At 40.0% G+C, this 18,103-nt stretch overlaps 1 protein-coding gene across 1 annotated transcript in view; it reads right to left on the minus strand.

Annotated features, from left to right (window-relative positions):
- Nucleotides 1-9,478: 9,478 nt before the first annotated feature.
- Smc1b (structural maintenance of chromosomes 1B) overlaps nt 9,479-18,103 on the minus strand; it is a 62,832-nt gene continuing 54,207 nt past the window's right edge. The window contains exons 17-19 of the mRNA XM_074084681.1: nt 14,731-14,829; nt 11,910-12,066; nt 9,479-11,438 (exon numbers count right to left, since the gene is read on the minus strand). Of these exons, the coding sequence (XP_073940782.1) occupies nt 11,176-11,438; nt 11,910-12,066; nt 14,731-14,829 (519 nt within the window). The 3' untranslated portion in view covers nt 9,479-11,175. The remainder of the gene's footprint in view (nt 11,439-11,909; nt 12,067-14,730; nt 14,830-18,103) is intronic.

The raw sequence follows: 18,103 nt of genomic DNA on the forward strand, positions 1-18,103 counted from the left end.
ACGATGGAGAAAAAGCAGCCTCTTCAACAAAAACTGCTGGGAAAACTGGTTAGCAGTCTGCAAAAAACTGAAACTAGATCCATGTATATCACCCTATACCAATATAACTCAAAATGGATCAAGGATCTTAGTATCAAACTCTAAAGATGATACAGGAAAGACTAGGAAATACTCTGGAGTTAGTAGGAATAGGTAAGAACTTTCTCAATGGAACCCCAGTAGCACAGCAACTAAGAGATAGCATAGATAAATGGGACCTCATAAAACTAAAAAGCTTCTGTTCATCAAAAGAAATGGTCTCTAAACTGAAGAGAACAACCACAGAGTGGGAGAAAATATTTGCCAACTATACATCAGACAAAGGACTGATAACCAGAATATATAGGGAACTTAAACAACTAAATTCTCCCCAAACTAATGAACCAATAAAGAAATGGGCAAGTGAACTAAACAGAACTTTCTCAAAAGAAGAAATTCAAATGGCCAAAAAACGCATGAAAAAATGCTCACCATCTCTAGCAATAAAGGAAATGCAAATTAAAACCACACTAAGATTCCACCTCACCCCTGTTAGAATAGCCATCATCAGCAACACCACCAACAACAGGTGTTGACGAGTATGCGGGGAAAAAGGAAACCTCTTACACTGTTGGCGGGAATGTAAACTAGTACAACCACTCTGGAGAAAAATTTGGAGGCTACTTAAAAAGCTAAACATTGATCTACCATTTGATCCAGCAATACCACTCTTGGGGATATACCCAAAAGACAGTGACACAGGTTACTCCAGAGGCACCTGCACACCCATGTTTATTGTAGCACTATTCACAATAGCCAAGTTATGGAAACAGCCAAGATGCCCCACCACTGACGAATGGATCAAGAAAATGTGGTATCTATACACAGTGGAATTTTATGCAGCCATGAAGAAGAACAAAATGTTATCATTCGCTGATAAATGGATGGAATTGGAGAACATCATTCTGAGTGAGGTTAGCCTGGCCCAAAAGACCAAAAATCGTATGTTCTCCCTCATATGCGGACATTAGATCAAAGGCAAACACAACAAGGGGACTGAACTTTGATCACAAGATAAAAGCGAGTACACACAAGGGAGATATGAGGTTAGGTAAGACACCTAAAAAATTAGCTAGCCTTTGTTGCCCTCAACGCAGAGAAACTAAAGCAGATACCTTAAAAGCAACTGAGGCCAACAGGAGAAGAGGACCAGGAACTAGAGAAAAGGTTAGATCAAAAAGAATTAATTTAGAAGGTAACACACATGCACAGGAAATTAATGTGAGTCAACTCCCTGTATAGCTATCCTTATCTTAACTAGCAAAAACCCTTGTTCCTTTCTATTATTGCTTATACTCTCTTGTCAACAAAATTAGAGACAAGGGCAAAATAGTTTCTGCTGGGTATCGAGGGGTGGGGCGGAGAGGGAGGGGGCGGAGGGGGTGGAGGTATGGGGGAGAAATGACCCAAGCATTGTAAGCACATATGAATAATAAAAAAATAAAAATTAAAAAAAAAAGACAGAAGAAAGAAGCTCATGACTTGATGGCAGAGCCAGTACTAAAAGAAAAATGAAGCACACATAGAGCAGCTTCTCTCCTCTACAGGTTGGCTTTCACTGTACTGAGGCCCCCCTGGTGCGGGAATCACGTCTTGCTGTGACTCAGTCTACTTCGTAGGCACAGTGTGTTCTGTTATGTGAAACGAGTGCTGTTCAGAAGTGACTCCATTACTTCAGGAGGCTGCTCCAGGGTTAGCACTTGACCAAAAGCAGACTTACATAGGTAGAAGACTACCTCCTCCGAGTTTGCTCATATCATTTTAAAATGGAAAGTGTGCAGCCTTCTTTCCTTCATGTAACGCTGTATTTACGTGAAATCAGTTGTTACTCGGGAATGCCTTACTTGAGGAAGTTCTTCAGTACTTCCTTAACAGAAATTATAGTTAGAAAAATTCATATTTCATTGAAGCAGACAGAATTCGTTTTCACCATATTTTTTTGCTTCCAAAACTATACACTTGGAGACACTTGAAATAATTTTTATTAATATTTTCAGTATTGAAATATCCTTGTGAAATTCCTATAAGTCAGTTTTAACAACTTACTAACCACCTTACAACTAGTACATTTTAAAACCAAGCTTTTCAGGGATGAGGATGTAGCTCAGTGGTACAGCATTTGCCTAGAATACAGGAGGCCCTGAGTTTCATCCCCAGCACTGTGCAAAGCAACATATCAAAAAACCAATCATTTTCCTTCAAAATTACTTTAATGTGTAAGGCAAGACCATAGGAAAAATGATGCAGAATTCAAAAACTTTTGGACACGCTTAACTCAAAACCTAAGTTGTGGTCTAAAGTTTGCCTTTAAAAAAAAAAAAGCAAAACTCCCAAAAACTCATCCGACACTGTCATAGAAAACCTTCCCTACTGGAATGGAGCCTGAACACTCCTTAACTGAAGTGAGCTAGAGTGATTAAGATTTTCCTCAGTGACATCCTGAGCTGGTCCTGCTTTCTCTAGAAATTTGTTCTTGGGAACTAAACAGTGGCTGACCTTCACAGGGTCAGGTTACAGCTCCTAGAGCTGGTGGGTATTCAAGAGCACTCTGCTTTCTAATGAGACTTGGAATGTCTGGACTCTCGGTGTCTCCTGCTGCTTTCTTGGCCTTCGGTGTCTGGATACTGAGAAAGATCTAGGGTCAAAACTCGGCTGAACATGCATTCGTCGTGCTGAAATGGAAGGAAGCCAGTTTGAGTCAGTTTTCCTGATTAGGGAAAAAAATGTTAAAGTAAAATAAGGCCATAAAGTGAGTCTGCAGTTGCATTAAAAGGAACCTCTTTTTGCCTAAAAGATTTTCTGTTTTACCAGATTTTTAAAAATTATCTGGTAGAATGTCACCTCATACAGCATATTTCCAGGTGGTCCCCTAACATTCTGTAGCATAGGGATGTAAACTAATTTTTATTGTAGCTTAACAGAAAACTTAGGAAGTAAAACTGAATGTCTTGAAGTAGTTGCTCTATTCCATTAGCTTAGGTAAATATTTGAATGGCTTAAGATAGGTGTGTACAAATTGTAAAAGTTACTGCACCACTTGGAGCTTCTATTAAGTTTTTTTCCTCTGACACAGTGCATTTGTTTTTGCATAAAATATTCAGACATTACAGAAATATGAAATACAATATTAAGTCTGGTCTGTGTAAGTTAATGTGTACTACTATTTAACAGAACAAACTACCATACTGCTGTACAATTTTTAATTTACTTCTTTAATTTAAAATACATCCTAAATCTCTATGGACTGTCAAGGAAAATACCTGCAAAGTTAACTTTTAATTAAATACCATTTGGGACTTATATTTATCAATTGCAAAAACCCAATGGTAGTAGAGAGCCTGCCTTGCAAGCAGCAAGGCCCTGAGTTTAAACTCCAGTACCACATATGACACCAACCCCCCCACACCCCAAAAAGGCTGCATTTTGGAAGGAAGGCTCATGCTGTTAGGATGGAGTTATGTGGACCCTCCTTTCGTCTGAGCGCTCTTACCTCTGGGTAGATACCTATCAGCGCATCAGCTCTGGAATAAAACTCTTCTTTTAGGGAAATGATTATCATTTGAAACTGTTCTTGAGTCTGCTCTTTGATGTAACTTGATACCTAAGAGGAAATGAAAAACATATGTCACCAGCAAGCAAAGGCCTTATTTGAGGTCTGGGGAGAGTGGTTCTGCATGTCTCTAACTCTGCCTGCCCATTTTAGGTGACGAGACATTTACTTACCTTTCTGTTAATTCAGTAAATCTACCATGACTGCAGAAATGGAAAGAGCTTAGCTTCTAAAGTAAGAGGTAAGTAAAACAAAACAAAACAAAAAACCCAGCTCCATTAAACCCATGATCTAAAATTTTAAAGTTTTTTTGTTTTCAGTTCTAAGGGGGTTGAACCCAGTGCCTTGTGCACACCAGGGAAGCACTCTACTACTAAGCTATACCCCCAACTCTGAAAGAATATTGTAAAGAATAAAGCTGTAATCATGGGACTATGTAATCAGCCTTTATAACTGGATAAAAACTACCACCCAGATATTTTATGAGGATGAAAAAGGACTGATGTTGGGGAAAACACAGTAACTGTGTATGATTTCATAATCCATGGTGAAGTCCTTTGGTTGGAAGTGAAATCTGGCTCCTTCAGGAAGCTCAGTTCCGAAGAAATGAGAAGAGTGAAATAAACTATGGATAAAACCGTGTCTTTGTCAGCAAATCACTCAAATCTTGAAGAATGAGAAGAACATAGACTCAAACTATCAAAACCAGTCTAATAAGATCCTGTATGCCAGCTGAGAACCTGGAGTGGATCTTGGTCCTTACTGTGTCCAAGATGCTAGACATGAGCTTTTGAAATAGGAATAGCAGCTTTAGGTGAGGACTAAGTCACCAGCTAAGGTGGATGATGAGAGAGGAAGAAGGCTACTCTGTGCCAAGAGGCTGCATTCACCGAAGGAACTGTGGCGTTAGCAGCCACTATGGTGCAGGACTCTAAGTCTTGGGATAGTGAGAGGAAAAGGAAGAGATGGAAAGCTTCCAAGTTCGGATATGAAATGTCCCCCAAAGACCTGTGTGTTTACAGCTTGATCCCCAGCCTGTGGCACTATCGGAAGGTGTTGTATCCCAAAGAGGTGGAGCCTAGTGGAAGGAAGTTAGGTCTCTTTGTCTACCTGAAGAATATTAGGACTTTGGCCCCTTCCCCTTCTGTTTGCTACCTGGTCACTGTGAGGTGACTGATGCTTCACCAGATGTTCTGCTATAGGCCCAAAAGCAATGGGAAAGTGACCATGGACTGAAACCTCCACAACTGAACCAAAACAAAGCTTTTCTCCTTTTTCAGTTCATTATTTCAGGTGTTCTGTTATAGTAATGGAAAGCTAAGATACAAAGATGTATGACGAGCATTCTGCTTGGAGAATCACCTATATTTAGGGAGGCAAGAATCCCTAAATGTACCCATTCTTTTCTTTTCCTTCCCTTGCCTCCCTCCCTCCTTTCCTTCCTTCCTTCCTTCTAGTACTGGGGTTTGAATTCTGGGCCTTGTGCTCGCTTAGAAAATCCTACCCACTTGAGCCATGCCCTCAGCCCTTTCCACTTTTGCTTTTTGAATACAGTTTGGTAGTTATGCCTGGCGCACCTGGACTATGATCCTCTTATTTATGCTTCCTGCATAGCTGGGATAATAGGTGTGTACCATTACATCCAGCTTTTATTGGTTGAGATGGGGGTCTCTGAACCTTTTGCCCAGGCAAGCCTCAGTGATCCTCTCAATCTCTGCCTCCTGAGTAGCTACGATTGCAGGTGTGAGTCACCTTGTCCAGCTTTTTCTTGTTGTTGTTTGTGTTGGGGATGGGAGCCAAAGGTCTTGTGCATGGTCAGCAAGAGCTCTTCCATTCAGCTACACCCCCAGGCTAAGATAAATGTTGGACACCATGATCTCAAAAGGGAGTGGAGGCTATTTCACAGTTGCTCACACTGTAGGACTGTTCATATTCAATTCAGCAATGGAATGCAGGAACACAAAAATCAAAGGGATCACAGATATTGAAAAGGTTTTAATATATAAGCCAATGCTAACAGGAGTTTCTAAGTTAAACCTGGATCCTGGAGATGCCACCAATGCAAACATCTAGATTTTGCTAGAAGGGTACCTTAAATGTAAGGGAGAAAAGAGGAAGTCCATAGACATCTCACAATATGGAATACAAAGTGACAAAAATTAACCTCCTGAGGGGAGATTATTCCCAAAACAGGCCACGAGTCAACTGACTGCATCCAAGACATTAGATACAAGTTTCTGGAGCAGAAAAAGCAGCTTCAGGTGAAGAATAAGTCACCAGCTAATGTGAATGATGAGAAGGAAATTACTCTTGGCTAAGAGTAGTGCTGGTGTTCAAGAGACAAGACTTTCTTTCCCCTCTTTTTACCACGAAGACTTTTAGCAGACTTTTTTGGAGTGTGGAGTTGAATTTATTTATTTATGCATTTATTTATATATTTACGTATTTATTTATCAGTACTGGGGTTTGAACTCAGGGCTTTGTGCTTGCTAGGCAGGCACTCTACCACTTGAGCCATACCTTCAGTCCAGAGTTAAAATATTGTGTCTCCTGTACATGTGGAATAACAGGGACCCTGAGGGACATAGGCTAGCTAAATATAACTTGGGAAATACTGAAAGACTATCTTTGTGCCATTAGGAGCTATCTCAGGCCTTAGCTCCTCAGCATCCTTGACTGACTCAACAGAATTAAGAAATCAGGGAGGTCAGCTTCAGAGACACAGAACCTGCTGGCCAGCATCCCAGGACTGAAAACATTTCTTGGGTGAGTTCATTAAACAAGCTCACAAGACTAGGTTATAAACCAAAATGTCAATTTGCTAATAAATACTGAGAAATGTATTTGTCAGCATAAACAGAGCAGCCTCCTTGTAAGCAGCCACAAATGCAAAGCCCAGTCATGTCTGGAAGACAATGGACCTGGAATCAGACCCAGGCAAGTCTAATTCATCCATCTCCAAAATGGGTGGAATTCTGTAAGCTGGAGCACTTCCCTCCCCTGGACAAGGACAGGCACTGCCAGTGTTTGCTACATCCCTTGTTCACATCCCACGGCAGACTTCCTTCCTGTAATTTCTGAGAGGTGAAAGCAGAAAAGAGTGTCTTGGAGGCAGCTTTACATCTGAGTGCTGACTCAAATTTAAGGTCAAGAGTTAAACCATGGCCTTAGTTTTTTCTGTCTCAGATAATGAAAATAGGATTGTACACAGCACAGTAACTGGATAAATTTTGATAAAACTGAGGTGGCAGAGTTTTGAACTTTAATTCATTTGGAGTTTTATTTAGAGACATTATTGTTGGACTTTAATAAACAACTCTTTTGACCTGTGAAACCACATAAACCTGTTGCCACAGGGCCTGTGCTATCAGGGACCTGCTAATTCCCAACACCCAGATTTAGAGGAAGCAAGTTGTGGAAGTGGTAATGCTGCTGACCATGTGCAGGGACCCTCACTTGACTTCTGTTCCCTAAATCCTGCATGAAAATGACCAAAACAACTTGTTTTGGGATATTTAAGTTAGACTTTAAAAGTGCTGATTTTAATGAGCAATTATTGCTAGGCCCACAGTCTTGTTCATTCAGGGTAAATTTGCTTTCTGACTACAATATGAATCTAGTATTACAGTAGTATTAAAAGCAGAAAGAAACTTACTTTTCCAATGTTAGTATTGTCCAGGGCTGCATCTACTTCATCTAAAACAAAGAATGGAGCAGGCCGAAAACTAGAAAAAAATTAGTCTAGTAAGTTACCAATTTTCCATTTTTATGAGACTTGAAGGAAAGGATGTACAGTACTTAGAATAAGTGAGACACATCTTTTTGGAAACTCTTCTTTAGGTCATCAGTGACCTCTGTTGCTAAATCCAGTGCTCAATTATTAATGTGTAGCCTATGTGACCACCTATGCAAGGAGGATTTGGAGCTGGTCATGTCCTGGTCCCTGAAACAATGCTTATTGAGATGACAGTCAGCTTCTTCCCACCCATTGCTCCTTCTGAGTATCTTCTGCCAGTTCATCTCTGTAACTCCTGTACACTGCAGTACCTTTGAGCTTGGTTCTTACAGCCCTCTTGTGTCTAACTAGCTCCCTTGGTGATTTTATTTGTTCCCAAAGTTTTAATATCATCCAAATTCTTAAGGCATTGGGGATGTAATTCTGTGATAGTGTTTGCTTAGCATGTGCAAGGCTTTGAGTTCCATCTCTACATACCCAGCACTTCAAAAGGAGAAATAAAAGGGGCTTTTTTTGTTGGCATGATGTCTCATGCCTGTAATCCCAGGTGGAAGCAGAAGAATCATGAGTTCAAGGGCAGCCTAGGTAACATAGTAAGCCCATGTCTCAAAATAACACCACACAAAAATCCAAAAAAATCTGATGATTCCTATACTTCATCAATAGTTCTGAACTTTCTCCTTGCATGTCCCACTGCTTACTCAGCAACTCCACGTGGATATCTATCTAATACTTCAATATTCATTCAAAAGCAAACTCCTTACCTTTGCCTCCTCCTACATCCTCCTGTGGTCTTCTCCACCTCAGTTAATGGTAGGCCAAACCCGTGGATTCATCCTATCCTGGACTCCTTCACACCTCAGCCTTTGGCTCTCAAACTGGGTCAAGCCATTATCATATTTCACCCTGACTGTTACAACGGCTTCCTAGTCCTGTGCCTGCCACTGCTGCGGAAAGTATTCTCTATTCATGAAGGCTCACCCTGGGCTCAAGGCCTTTGCACTTGCTGTCCTCATATCTACAACATTCCTCCCTTAGCCATCCAAATCATTTGGTCCTTAATTCAAATCTTTGCTCAAATGTTACCTTCTCAAACAAGCTTTCCTTGACACTTTTTGATACTGCAAACCCTTTCCTGTCACCCATTATTTCCATTTCCTGCTGTATTTGTTTTCTCTTTAAGACTTGTCATTTTCAAGTACTCTCTGTATTAGAGAATTATTTTACTAGCACATCTTACTTATTCACCTGTCTCCCATAACTAAAATGCAGCATCTTTTGAGGGAGGCATTCTGTTTTGTTCACAGGATCTCCCCCAGCCTGCACCAGCACTTTAGGAAACACCTGCCACACAGAGGATGGAGTGCCACCTAGTGACAGCCTTGCTCCACTGCAACCCTGTGTTTGGAGCCAGCCTCCTGCTTTCCCAGAGCACCTCTGCAATAATGGTTTTCTCTTTTCCTTTCCAGTGGGGGCCTATTCCTTTTCCCCTCTGTGACAAGTAAAGCACTGCGACCCAGCTCTTACATTCTTACGATTCTGGTCACGGTAACAGACAAGCAGCAGCCCTTACACCTTGGATCCTCACCTTTTGCTTCAAATGTTGAAAGCTAGCAATTGCCTCAGTTTTAGCTTTTTGATTTTGTTTTGTTTGGTTTGGTTTGGTGGTACTGGGGACTGAACTCAGGACTTTGAACTTTCTTGGCAGGCACACTACTACTTGAGCGATTCGGCCACCCCTTTTTGCACTGGTTAGTCTTGAAACAGGGTCTCACTTTATCCCCAGGCCAGCCTGGACCCCAAGCCTATTTGTACTTTCCCTTGCAGCTGGGATGATAGGCACATGCCACCATGCCCAGCGAATGGTTGAGATGGAGGTCTCACTAACTTTTTGCCTGGGCTGGCCTTGAACGCTGATCCCCCATATCTCAGCCTCCTGAGTAGCTACAATTATAAGCATAAATCACCATGCCTGGCTAATTTTAGCTAACTTTTTGTCTCCTGATTTATACTTCAAGGAAACACTATCGTCATCATTACTGGAAACCAGGTGTTAAATACACATTTTTAGAAGAAGTACTAAATAGTAGATCTCTGAACACAGACCAGGAAAATAATATATAAGTTTTATGTGTGTGTGTTTTAAATTCTGATGTCCTATCAGGCCAATCCAAATTTTCTTTTAGGAGGTTGGGGCTATGGCTCAGTGGGAGAGAGCTTGCCTAGCATGCGTGAAGCCCTGGAGTCAATCCCTAGCACTGCAAAAACAAAACAAAACAAAAAACTGGGTGCCAGTGGCTCAAGCTTATAATCCTAGCTACTTGGAAGGCTAAGATGGGGGGGATGGAGGTTCGAGGTCAGCAAGGCTGACCCCCATCTCCAAAATAGCCAGACCAAAACGGACTGGAGGTATGGCTCAAGCAGTCGAGTGCCTGCTTTTGCTAGTGTGAAGCCTTGAGTTCAAATCCCCAGTCCCATAAATTTTTTCTTTTTACTTTTCTATAAAGATGGAAAATCATTAGTTATTGATAATAAAATGTGTCAAGACTGAATTCTTGAATTTGCTGTCTAAATTACTGTAGGCCTAAAATATAACCTGGATTGTCTGGCTAAAGCAAAGTTTTGTATACATTTGGTAAATATCAATAAGGACAAATCATTTTAGATCTTCTGTAAGACAGTCCACTTGGTTTCTGCCCTGATACAAAACAGTGGTTTGTTGTGACTTTACCTATGTACAGCAAACAGGAGAGCCAAAGCTGCCACACACTTTTCTCCCCCTGATAGATTGTCCATTGGCATAAACCGCTTGCCTGGAGCCACACAGTTGTAGCTAATTCCCTCCAAGTAAGGTTCTTCAGGGTTCTCTGGGCTAAGAAATGCCTGAAATACATGTTATTTATTTAGTCATATCAGAAAAGTAGCTAGAAAGTTTCAACTTGGGGTGGCAAGATAGTTTAAATGCAAAATATTCTATTGGTTATGTTTTTCTCAAATTTTGATGGAAAAACATCGATGCTTAAAAATACTATATTTAGTCTACATTTAATCACAGACAACAGGGTTGTCTGGGCTGGGTGAAGGGAGTAGAGAAAGCATTCTTACACACCCAAAGATCAGGCCTTTCCAATAGACTGCCAGTCAAACCTCAGCAGCACATGCTACAGTATTATTAAAAAGTCTTCACCAATTCACTCAGTGATCAAATATTTACTGAACACTTACTATAGGCCATACACTATACCTATTTGCAAGGAGTTAATTGTTTAGTGGTACTTTTCTGAAAATAAGGTATTTCCAATTGAAATTCTAAAACAGGATCTAGGATCACCTCAGTCATAAAAGAACATAAGCCCAAAGCAGAGCAGGTATGTAAGTCCTGACCTCCATCTACCTGACATTTGGTTCCACAAGTATTCACTGTGTATGTTGGTGATGGAATGTAGCTGGTTATAGCCAACAGACTATCACTGAAAGGGACAAGTCTGGATTAGATTGTGCCTTTAGTTCTTCCTCTCTCCTTTGATACTCTGGTCAACTCCAGAGATCAACCACCTGTTTCTCCAAGAACCTTCACATTGACCCTTTACCTTTACCACAGAGACCCACAGTTCTATAAAATGTCAAATTACTACCAGAAAATACAATTTTGGCACTTGGAAACCAAATGACCCAAACCACTCATTTTTCAGGTAAAGAAACAGACCCAAGAGGACCTGTTTGACTTGACTTGTCTGCCAGCATAGTATGGAATCAAGAACACAGGTCATGAGATAACCAGTCTTCAGGAACTGACTTTCCCTCAAGTGAGTCAGTCAAAAAATATGCAGGGGCTATTTATTTCCCGCCAGGGGAAAAAAAAAACAACTAAAAACATCAATACTACAAACTCCTGTAATATCTTGGTGGAAGCACGTACTTGGGCACTGTCGTTTCTGCAGAGCTTCTTATAGATGTGGTCGATTGAGATGGAGACGTGCTCAAAACACTGGCTGAAAAGATCGCACCTCCTTTTTTTCACCTGCTCAAACTCTTGCCTACACATTCTGGCTTCCTTTCTGCTGGCCTCAAAAGCTGAGAGAGAATCAATGTTCTTTATTTGACAGACCACAGAGAAGCTTCTCTTGGTTAAAAATGTATACTTTTAAGCTGAATTTTGAATTTGGTTGTCTTAAGTAAATTTACCTTCAAAATACCTCAATTACTGTTCATTTAAGAGCACAGATCTTACAATGGATGAGTCCTTTTTCTGACAGGGCTAATTTCTAAAGAATACTGATGAAAGTTCTCAATATGCCTACTTTGCTGTTATGAAAATTTAAATAATTGTTCTAAAACAACAAACCTGTTTTTAAATTAAAGCAGAATACTTTTCATCAAAGAAATTAGTACTTCAGTATTAAAGGTATACATTAATATAAAACAGCAGAGAAAAATATATAACAAAAAAAGAAAGGTACAGTTCAGGCGGATTGTTACTGCATGTTATATAAATCAGAACACCTATGAATACAATCTTGTTAGCAACTATAAACTCAATTTCACCATCTGTGGACTCCTGAAACTTGTCTCTGACAATCTTTAAGTTCTCCAGGGCTCGTAGGTTGGGGGCTGCTGTCTTCAACAGAACATCTTCCTGGGATGCTACTTGCTGCAGAAGAAGGGTAAGATGGTCCTCCACCTCTTTATCCGACTGTAGAGCCTATTATTGGCAAAGAACAACACTGACTGGCACCCCTTTTACTTCCAAATTGCGCACAGGCTGTCACCATCTAGCCTGCAGCCAGTCACGCTGAGTTCTCTGTGGCTCCCTACTCAGTTGTGCCTTCATGGCTCCAGTGCTACATGCACTGCTCTTGAAACATGCTTTACCACCTTATTTTTTAATCTGGCTAAAAAGTAGAAATTCATATAGCGTCATAATTTTCTTGTTCACTAAATATATTGATCATCTATTATAGATTAGGCATGAAAGAACCAATAATGGAAACTATTCACTCTTTGCCTTTAAAGAGCTCACAGGGAAACCCGAAATACAAACTGGCATTTACAACAGGATGAAAACCTCCTACTAGGAAAATATAGGTACTGCAAGGGAGAGAGGGGATCCAAGCCAGTTAGAGTTTAATACTTAACCTGAAACTTGGTAGATGAATGGATGAATAGAACTAACTGCAGTGAGGAAAGAAGGGGAAAAATGCAGCCATGCCCTTTCAGGAAAACTTTCTTGACTTCTACAGGAGGTTAATTAATACATGATAAAATCAGGTTTTAATTCACTAAGAAGAAAGTTACTTGTAAATTGGTTACTTGGGTAATGTTTAAGAAATTAGTGCTTATATCATACAATATACTAAAACAAACTTCAAATGAATTAAAAAGGCAAAAGAAAATCATAGACACAAAAATATTTATTAAATACTTACTGGGTAATAAGGTGGTAAAGTACTTTCTAAACACAAAAGCAAAGAGAGAAATACTAAACAGAAAACTATTGAGAGGAAAAAAAATCCACTTTCTGAGTGCCAAAAGATGCCACAAATACAAAAAGCCCAACAGATCTCACAAATCTGTTAACACATGAGATGTCATGAAACTATGAGATGTCATGGACTTTGCTACTCAGCATTCATCTCCCTTTCTTCCCAACACAGCCCATACTTTTGGCTAACCCATCCTACATGAGGAGCCCATGCACTAAGTGAGGAGTGGGCCTGCCTCTCAGAGGAATGCTACATCTACCCCTCACCTCTCCAGCCAGTGTCTGGTTCAGGAATGAACATGTGATCCCACCCAGATTGCTGTGATGAGAGGACAACTGCTGGGGCTTTATAAGAAAACTTTCAATCTTAAACAGCACCACCCCAAAAGACAGCCTTCCTTAGCCTAAATGGCTACAGTCACTGTGCCCTAAAAGTAGCCTCCAGATGAAGTCAAAGAAATGTATGGCTATAGGGATGCAGGAACAGCCATAGGTGTTACATTTAAAAGGACTGGGAGTGGCAGTCCAGGTTGTTCCCTGTAACTGTGGAGAGCTTCCCACCCTCTCACCTATGGAACTGTGGGAGAAGTACCCTGTGCCCACTGTGGGGACTGCACTGGGACACTGAAAGGATGTCGGAATAGGTGGTCACTTTTGTCTACCACAAGACTTTGCAAGATTTTTATGTGCACTGTGAACCCACAAGAAGGGAAAAGACTCACAAACTTTCCTTTTGTGGCTAGACATTTTGTGGTACTGATGTTGTGCAGAACACACAGTGAGAAATGCTGAACATGAACACTGAAAAGTAACCCACTGCTGGGCATGGTGATGCACACCAGTTATCCGAGCTCTTGAGTGGCTAAAGCAGGAAGATCTTGAGTTCAAAGTCAACCTGTGCTACAAGTCTGCCTCAAAAAAAGAAAAGAAATAACCTATTTATTACTATTTTGTGATATAATAAGAAATGTATAATTTGGCTTTCATCATGGTTCCTGGTTCCAAGCTCCTAAAACACGAGGAATTTTCTGAGTGATAGGTTGAAGGAATACCTTAAGTGATTCATAATGTGTTTTTTTTTTATCCACACCTGAGTTTATGCTAATAAGCCAACTTTTGTAGGATAGGATTGATTGCTAGAGGAACAAACCATGTGAGAAGAAGCTTGGAACTTTTAGCCCTTCCCCTCTGAGGGTTAAGAGAGGCTGGAAGTTGAATTTCATCACCAATGGGCAACAATTTAATCAGCCATGCCTATGGGAGAAGAGGATATCAGGGTTGAACACAGGGAGATGCTGAAAGGGTAGGGACCTAGAGGAGGCATGAGAAGGCAAGGGAGCTTTGCACCCTTGCCCACATCTGGTGCTATGCACCTCTTCCATTTGGCTCTTCCTGAGTTTTTATCTTTTATAATAAATTGGTAAATGTAAATAAGGTATTCCCCTGAGTTTTGTGAGCCATTCTAACAAATTATCTAACCGAAGATGGAAACTATGGGAATCTCTTCATTTATTGTCAGTTGGCCAGAAGTACAGAAATATGAAATCGTGATTGGTGTCTGAAGGGTGGGAAGTCTGTGGGACTAAGCCATTAACTTGTAGGATCTGATGGCATGGTACTCCAGACAGATAGTGCCAGAACTGAACTGAACTCTAGGATGGCCAGTTGGTGCTCAGAGAATCAGAATTAGCTGATGGGAAAGAGACTCACATTATTTGGTGTCAGATTTGTTAAAGTAACAATTTTTTCCTTTTTATATTCTTCAAAAACAATTCAGAAATCTTTTTTAAAAAGCCTTACACTGTGCCATCTAAAAATTATCCTGCAGTGTTTAAGTGTTTAATATTACTGTGATTCATTCTGAAACACAAATCTTTCAATTACCTTCAAGTCATCCCTTAGAGGGCTGTAGTCTATTTCGATGGCTGCTTCTTTTTCATATATATCAGTTGTTGCCTGGGTACTTTCCGCTTCAGTTCCCAACTGAAAAACACATGACACTCTTGTTATCTGAAATGGTGATCGGTACTCTCTCTCTGCCCCTAGTCCTTCAGTTGCTTGTCACCTCATTCAGACTAAAAGCTAACAGTCCTATGATGGCCAACACTGCCCTCTAACTTCATCATGTGCCAGTCTCCTGGCACACTCTGCTCCCTATACAAACAGATATGCCACTCTCAGGTCTGGTATGCTGCTCTTTCTGCCTGGACAACCTCTTTTAGATGTCTGCTCACCTCTTACCTCCTCTACTCACTGGCTGCCTTCTTCCAGGCTGTCCCAGGCCTTGCCACCTAAGGCTATAAGCAACCCCCCTCACCACTCTGCCTTCCCTTTCTTGCTTTATTTCTTGTTCATCATATGTCATTACTTAATACAAAATATTTTAGTTATCATTTGTCTGTTTGTTTGTATCTATCCCACTAGAATGTGAAGAATAATTTTGGGTGTTATATTCATTGCTGAATTCTCAGTGCCTAGTGCAAAAACTAATATACATTTCAACTTCAAAATATATTATGCTTGCAGGAAAGGAAAGAATAGGAAAGAAGCAACAAATAAATGAGCACTTACGCAGCTGTGGGCTGGCCTTTGGTGTAATGCTCATCAAACCAAGATTTAGAAGAACAACATCTTTGTAGATGTTCTCAGCTAACACAAACTCAATGAAACTACTTTTTGAACTAAGTATACATCTTATGTAATATGTATGTGTTAAAACAGCTCACATAGAAGGTGAACTTGAAGCTGCAGGTGTGGTTCGAGTGGTAAACTGCTTGCCTAGCTACCATGACACCCTGGTTTCAAAGCCTAGTTTGAACTTGAACATAAAATTGAAGTTGAACTTGAATACAAAAATGTAATAAAGAAGCTCTAAATGTCAAGATTCCTGTGTGTGATTTGATGTCCTCATTTGTATTAAACTTCGATACATGGCCAGGCATGGTGTGGTGGTGCTTACCTGTAATCCCAGTAGTTGGGAAGTTAACACAGGAAGATTGCAAGTTCAAGGCCAGCCTGGACTACATAGTGAGACCTTACCTTATTTAAAAATAATAACAACAACAAAAACAAACCATGACTTCTATGTAAGTCAACTGGTGCCTTGCTAGTCAAAAGTGTGGGCTGTAGATCAGTAACAACAGCTTCAGCAGGGCTGTTGGGAATGCAGACTCTTAGGCAAATGCACTTCCTCTGTATATAACAATCTGGTAAGTAATATCTAGTAAGTCTCCCCCCAACAATATGAGAATCATGACAGGCATAGATGAGTCACCTGAACACCTGCAATGGAAGGGGAGTCTCAAGTTGTATCTCACAAGTATGGACACTTACTTCCACAGTAATTGTTGTAAGACAGTCATTCCTGCCCACTAACCAATGTTCAGCCCTCTGGAGAAAGAAAAGTCATACCTAAGCCTTTTGCATTCTGGGCTTTGCATAATACTTAGGACAGCACCACCAGTACATGGTCACTACTAGACACACTTAGAAGATTCTAGTCAGGACACTCACCACCAGAGACCTGCCAAGTGTTCCCTAACAGGAGAAATTTGATCCTGTGGCTTCCTGCATTCGACCTAGTATACCCAAGGACCAGAAAGAACAAGTGTGATCCACATGACAGACCTTCTTCATATCTGTCCCTAGCACTCCCCTTCCAATAAGGCCTGGTCTGGGCTTTCTTCACTATCCTGGGCATGGTACTCTTAAAAAGTATCATGCTTTAAAAAGTAAATGCAATATTCCAGTGTGGCCTAACTAGCACAGAGTGGAGGAGTTTAGAACAGTTTTAGGTTCACAGTAAAATTGAGAGGAAAGGACAGAGATTTCTCATGGACCACACCCACAATATAAAGTGTGCACTGTCAACATCCCCCAGCAAAGTGGTACATTTGTTAAAAGCAATGAACCTACACTGACACATCATAATCACCCAAAGTTCACAGTTTACATTAGGGCCTTTTCTTGATATTATACATTCTATAGGCCTATACAAATATACAAAGACATGTATTCCACAATTACAGTATTAGGCAGAACAGTCTACTTTATGTGCTGCCTATTCTACCATTCCCCTTTAACCCTTGGTGACTACTCAGTTTTTTTACTGTCTCTATCATTTTGCCTTTTCCAAAATGTCATACAGTTAGAATTGGACAGTCTTTTCAGAGTGTCATCTTTTACTTACCAATGTGCATTTAAGTTTCCTCCATGTATTTTCATGGCCTGATAGCTCACTTTTTTTCTAGTGCTGAACAATATTGCATGGTGGTCTGAATGTATCAGTTTACCTATTCAGCTACTGAAGGTTATCTTGGCTGCTTTCAAGTTTTGGCAATTATGAATATAGCTGCTACAGACATTGTGTACAGTTTTTTCTGTGGTCATAAATTTTAAACTCTTTTGGGCAAATACTAGGTTGTACAATGGCTGGGTCATATGATAAAAGTATGTTTAATTTTATAAGAAACTGCCAAACTGCCTTCCAAACTGCCTCTATCATACTGCATTTCCACGAGCAATGAAAGATTCTTGCCAGCATTTGATGATGTTAGTGTTCTGGATTTGGACCTAAAATGTAGGTGTTTATGGTGTTGCATTTAACTTTGCATTTGGAATATCTTTTTATATGATTATTTACGATATATAGGTAGGTATCTATATATCTATAGAGATGACAGATCTATATAGATTATCTGTATAGATAGATATCCATCTATATCTCCTTTGGTGAGGTGTTGTTAAGGTCTCTGACCTATATTTTCATCAAGTTGTTTTCTTATTCCTGAGTTTTAAGAGTTCTTTGAATATTTTGAGTAATTCTTATCAAATATGTCTTTTGCAAATATTTTTTCCTGGCCTACAACTTATTTGTTCATTCTCTTGATAATGTCTCACAGAGAAGAAAAATTTTAATGAAGTTCAGCTTACCAATTATTTATTGCATGGACTGGATCTTTCATGTATTTTTTTACATGCCTCAAACTACTTTTTATTTGCAACAACATGACTTCATGCAATTCTTTTAAAACAACAGTGACACAAAATAGATTTCCTTGTGTATAAATAACTTACAAACTCTCCATAAAGTAAATGCTCAAAGGTCCTAATACAAATCATCCACTCCTACAGTGTTTTTGTATCCAAAGAGTTAATATACAATGTATAAATACTCAAGTCCAATATTGAAATTTCAGGCACTTGACTAACTTTAATACAGTTTCTCAAACTATATCAATATCTAAGTGCATATATA

This window comes from Castor canadensis, chromosome 8 (assembly GCF_047511655.1).
Source record: "Castor canadensis chromosome 8, mCasCan1.hap1v2, whole genome shotgun sequence".
Classification (NCBI taxonomy): Eukaryota; Metazoa; Chordata; class Mammalia; order Rodentia; family Castoridae; genus Castor; species Castor canadensis.